The 5,746-nt window shown below is 34.4% G+C and overlaps 1 protein-coding gene across 1 annotated transcript; it reads right to left on the reverse strand.

The window, feature by feature from the left end:
- Window positions 1-1,095: 1,095 nt before the first annotated feature.
- On the reverse strand, window positions 1,096-5,447 carry LOC104612974 (GDSL esterase/lipase At1g54790-like). The gene is made up of 5 exons (XM_010280651.3): window positions 5,127-5,447; window positions 4,843-5,043; window positions 4,152-4,318; window positions 2,627-2,897; window positions 1,096-1,578 (listed from the first exon to the last, which is right to left on the reverse strand). The coding sequence occupies exons 1-5, from the start codon at window positions 5,359-5,361 to the stop codon at window positions 1,310-1,312; spliced, it is 1,143 nt and encodes a 380-aa protein (XP_010278953.1). The 5' UTR covers window positions 5,362-5,447; the 3' UTR covers window positions 1,096-1,309.
- Between the last annotated feature and the right edge of the window lie 299 nt (window positions 5,448-5,746).

The following is a 5,746-nucleotide window of genomic DNA, read 5'->3' on the forward strand; positions in this document are numbered from 1 at the left end:
CTGAAAAACCGAAGAATCGAACCGGTCAAAAACCAAAACCGGATGATTGGTTAACCAGTGGTACCGATTCGGTTTCGGTTTGGCAAAATGAAAAAAACAGGTACTACTGATTCGGTTTACAAAAAGGGGCCATGGTTCGGTTAACCGAACCGTGGACACCCCTAGTTGTAGAAAATGTGAACTCTAATTTTTTCGGTATTTAACACAATACACTAACTTTTCAACGTAGTGGAAATAGCAAGACTCTTCTGCGTCTCTGCTTGGACTACCCACCTAACATGCAACCTGAGTCATGATTTAGGCAGTGTTTGGCGTTGATGTCATTACTCCAGAAAACGGTGACACATCAGTGCCATGTTGGAAAAATCGATGCTCTAGAAAACAGTAACATATTTGAAACTATTTTTTCATAAAAAATGGTGCCCCAAACCACACATTAGAAATCGAGAAGGCGTAGTCTGGAGAAACGCCGAATTCGACATTTTCTCAAATTGGAGCTCGTTATTATCAATGGGGACATGATGTGGCAGTGACATGGCGCAACGAACAATAGGTACCAGTGCTGAAAATAAATATAAACAATAATACCAAACAGAAGATATTGTTGTTGCCCCAAAAAACGTCCTATCTGACAGCAACGTTTCCAAAAAAAAAAACACCATTTTTTTTACAAAACAATGTTTTCAACCCACACATATACGGCACCTTTGCATCTATGCCAAACACATACTTAGTTTGCAAGTGAACTCTATTTGGTTCAGTTGCTCTTAAATAATGTTAATAAGTTTTTAAAAGAAGTCGAAGAGAACACAGCCTTTCAATATGTTGGGCCCACCTCAGAAAACTAGAAATCACTCCACTTCAGCCCTCTCAAATGAATATTGATACACCCCAACACGCCGAAGAAATGTATCGATACTTTGAATCCGGTGCTTTTTTTATTTTCTTTTTTTATTTTACAATGACATTTTTATGTTATTTAATTATTAAACATATGAATCAGATACGGGATGTATCTCAATACTATAAACCTTGTACATGTGTCTAACTGAATGTTTACCATATCTTTTATTTTTGAATCCATCATGCACAAGATTTTTAATTTTTTTATTTTTGCATAATCGAATGTTTTATATTGTACTTTATTTCCATAGTCAACAATAATTAAATTGCATAGAACTTATACAGAGCTTACAACTACTCTTACATTACTCCGAGGATTCCCATGTGACAAAATACAAATTAGAATTCAGATGAAACGCTGGACGCTGCTCAAAGAACAGAAACAAGAAATACATAAATTGAGTTCCTAGAACTTTGATCTGAAAATGAATTGCATGCTATCTGAAAGAAGTGGATCAGAATATTTTCCGGTGAGTATTTGTGATGAAATGTGAAGATTTGCAGCCTCCGTGTAGTGGTTCCCATCCCAGTTTACATATTCTCTGGTATCGTTGCATGGTTTTGACGTGACTAATGTCCCATTTAAGCTCTTTGTTTGGCCACATGAGATCCGACTGTCGTAGTTCAAGGGTGGCCCTCCATACCCACAACAAGCTGTTATGAAGTGTGCAAATCCTGAAATTCATAATTTTTTGATGATTAGTAACTCTGATCCATCTGTTGTTTGCAGTGCAATTTTATTTGTACTAACATTAATATATAAATGTATGAGAGTGTAAACTAAGAAGAAGAGCATGGAGTCTGATTCAGATTTACTTCAGCTTTTATTTTGCTTTGCTTTAAGTTTTATTTTACTATATCCACAATGCAAATAAATAAAATAAAGTGAAGCCTGAAACTAAGGATTAAAATATTGATATAATATATTGTATCCGTGCAATCAGATATATTTGGATACATTGATATTGATACAAGAATTTTTTTTTATCTTTAAAATTTTAAAATACCATATGAAACCTTCTAACACATATAAAATTTAAAAAAAAAAAAACATCAAAGGGTATCAATCATACTGATATGCACTGATACCCATTTGAGGATATCTGATGTTTCAATATTTTAATCCTTTCCTGAAACAAGAATAAATCAGAATTTATAATCAAATCATTTGCACTTTGATCATATTTTTGCACCAATGCATAAGTGTGTTCATGGTTCCGTTCCTATTTTTGAAACCTAACTGGTATTATCAGTTTTTAGAAAATTAGTAACCGAAACCGATTAATTAACCAGTTGACCTGTTTAGTTAATTGTTGGTCCAGTTCATCATTTTTTGGTTTTTATATTTATAATATATTATAAAAAATATATAAATATATAAAAAACTAAAATGCATATAATATTATATTTTAAATAATAAATAATATACTATATATTATAAATATATATTTATATAATGTATATTTATTAATTTATAATATAATATATATACATAAAATGTATAAAAATATATGTATATCGGTTGGTTCAATTAACCGTCAATTTTCTATATTGATTAACTGAAACCAGGCTGATACCTTCAATTTTTTTAAAATACCAAACTGATTAATTCGATTAACCAAATTTTTAATTGATTCGATTTCAATCAGTTTTTCTTACTCACCCCTACCAATGCAAATAAAACTACACTACAGGGAATAAGAGCAACAGTTATTTGAAATACCATACTGAGAAGAATTTGAAATGAGGTTGAGTTTGATGGAGAAGACGTCCACGTAAGTGACATTCGCATCCAAGAACTGTGATTGCAGCTTTCTGCAAAGACCATGTAGTTGTAAATTGAAAAGCGTAGCAGCACGGTTGTGGGAACTCACACACCCAAGCTCATCAATCTTTGAAGAGTTATTTCCAAATGTGGCGATAATACGAGGCAAGCATCCAAGGGGGCCCGTATTGTGAATCCAAAACTGCCTTGCACCTTGTTCATATAGTTTCTGATGAAGAATTAAATTAGTAGAATCATAATAAAGTTTTATATATATATTTCAGATAAATTAAATGATAAAATAGAGAAAATTTGTAAAATAATTTGATAAAAATAACTAATTAATAATTATACAAAATTAAGTGTTAATTAAAAATAAATGATAAAAAATAACTAATAATGCAAACAAAAAGAAAAAATAATATCTAACGAACAGATTTTTGTTTTTCTTTTTTTTTTTTTTTTGAAACAGACCAACCAGTTTAACGTCAACTTGAAAATACTGATAAATATTATGGGTTATAAGAGGTGTTCACAAATGTATTTGAGAGAGGTGTGACCAAGTCGCCATTTCTAAGAACTAGCTAGGTAGCCTAAGAACCATGACAGTCCAACCGATTCCACCGAGATTGGATCTGTTCCTCACACAGCGTGCCTCACTCCGACCTCACAGCGTCCATCTGTCCCCATGAACTAAAAATTTATAAGTACAAGATGTTTCAGGTGCAGAGCAAAAATATGCTACAAGGTCAGTGTGAAGAGTATTTTGTGAGGAGTAGATCCAAACTCGATTCCACCCTATCTAAGAGGCAGTTTAATAACAGTTTAAATTGCTGAACTGAAAAGTTTATTATTTTGTCTTTTAGATTTAATTTGAAAAGAATACAAATACAAATATGTAAAAAATACAAGGTTTTACATTATATATATTTGTATTTACACTCTTTCGAAACTGAGCCTTAAGCCAAAGAGATTTTAACAAGGTTGGGGTTTTCTAAATTAATTCAGATTAACTGAATGCAATGGCTATATTCTGTCATTTCTGTGGGCCCATGAAACACATGAAACCCATAATACAAGGTTGAGATCTTCTAAATTAATTCAGATTAACTGAATGTCTGAATGCAATGGCTGTATTCTGTGGGCCCATGAAACCCATAATCATTCAACCTCTCCACACCAGTGATATAAAACACATGAAACCCATAATCATTCAACCTCTCATCCTGTGTTCATGTATTTTAATTTTATGACAAGTGTGTGGTGTTACCATTGGTTTTATAACCCGCTGAACAACTACTGTGGCCCTTATGTCATCTTTAATGCGTTTGAATATTTTATTATTTTTTTCAACTGTTATCTATCGAACAATAAGTCTAGCACCACTTGTTCAAATTTCAAAGAGTTCACAATATATCTAGCATTTAGGTGTCATTATCTTTCATTAAATCAAACCCTGCAGTTAATTTTGCTTATGACTTGCCTTAACTCCAGATTCGAATTCCTGCAAAATAGTTGGAATCAAAGCAAGTACTTGGTCCTCTGAAGTGGAATAAAATGCACCATCAAGATCGTTCTGCCCAATATCGAACATATAGAGCCCCTTCTTGAAATAATCTTCTGGGGGCAGGAATTTTTCTAATCCTTTACCTAAATGAGAGATAGAGAAAAATTAGATTTCAATGACCACCATTTTAGTATCAAATAGAAGCAAGTCAAAATTTTAATTTTCACACAGAAAGAGACCGAGCAATCCATAAGTTAAACTAAGGAACTGTTCAATTTAAAAACTTGAACCGTGTTAAATATCTGAATAGGTTTTTCTAACATGCCCCCTCACATGAAATTACATCCAATTAAGCAGTGATAAACTCAGACCCACCCATATTTTGTGCTGAAATTTAATTAATTATAATGATACAACAAGATTGAACACTGGTGAAATAATCCTTCTACCTAAAACCTTAAGCTGTTGAATGAGGTTCTTGAATAGGTTTTTATTCTCCAACACTTTAACTTTTAATTTGAGGTATTAAATAAGACTATAAGAGGAACAGAAATTTAGAGGAATTATTTTTCTTTTGAAACATTCTCCAATTCATCATAACCTTTACATTCATGGAATTCCAAAAATTCTTCAAATTTTTACAAAGATCAAAGTATACATCACTTGCCTTTTGCTAGCAACTCAAGAACCCGAGCCTTGAATCTGAGAAATTGAGCCACCTGGATACCAAAGGAGAACGGACTGGTTGAAGCTGCATTTGCCGGAAGTATGGTAGACCCTCCGGTTGCAAAATTACAGCCTGTTCCGAAATTTGGTGCACCAACCGAATCCAAGTATGCATTTAGAAGTGGTAGGTCCATTGCATCAACTGCAAAAGTAAAGCACCTCTCAAATAATCTGAGGTTTCAACGTAAGCTGATGAATCGAGTATCTGTGGATGAAGAAACTTACCGAGGAAATCAACAATCAAGCGGCCATCGCAGAACCTCCCAGAAGGCTTGAGGAAGTAGGTCTGGCCATTCGGAGAGTTGACAGGAAAAGCTATCGCTGCAGCTAGGCCACCGGTGTCGGAATTGGAGTCTCCGAAGTTGAAGACTGCAGGATAGCTGAAGTTGACTGTTTGGACGAGGGGATTGAACAGGGAAATTAGGGTTAGAATGTGGAGATATGAGATCATGAGAGCCATGGCTGAAGCCTGAAGGGAGCTTGTTTAGTCTGTGCAAACGATGAATGGAGCATTTGAGAGAATGTCTTAATTGGCGGGAACGCAAAGAGAGGGTTTGGTAAGAAATTGGCCTTTTCTCCCTTGCAAGTCTGGAAAGAAATTTGGGTTTGGGTAACGATTATGATCCGTTTTATCTCAATTCTCATTTTCTCACGCCCTGCCCAATGTTTTTCGGGTTTGGATCGACTAGGTCCAGGGGCAGGAGTTTAACCTGGTTTGAATTTAGCCCGGGTGCCTTTATCCCATATAGAGGGGTGACAATGACACTTCTAGCCCGATCCGTCCTAGACCAAAAAAATTTTGGGAGAATGACCCATACCCCAGTGTCAGAATTTGTAGGTTTAAA

The sequence above is a fragment of the Nelumbo nucifera genome, chromosome 4 (assembly GCF_055504915.1).
Source record: "Nelumbo nucifera cultivar China Antique chromosome 4, China Antique-T2T, whole genome shotgun sequence".
Taxonomy (NCBI): domain Eukaryota; kingdom Viridiplantae; phylum Streptophyta; class Magnoliopsida; order Proteales; family Nelumbonaceae; genus Nelumbo; species Nelumbo nucifera.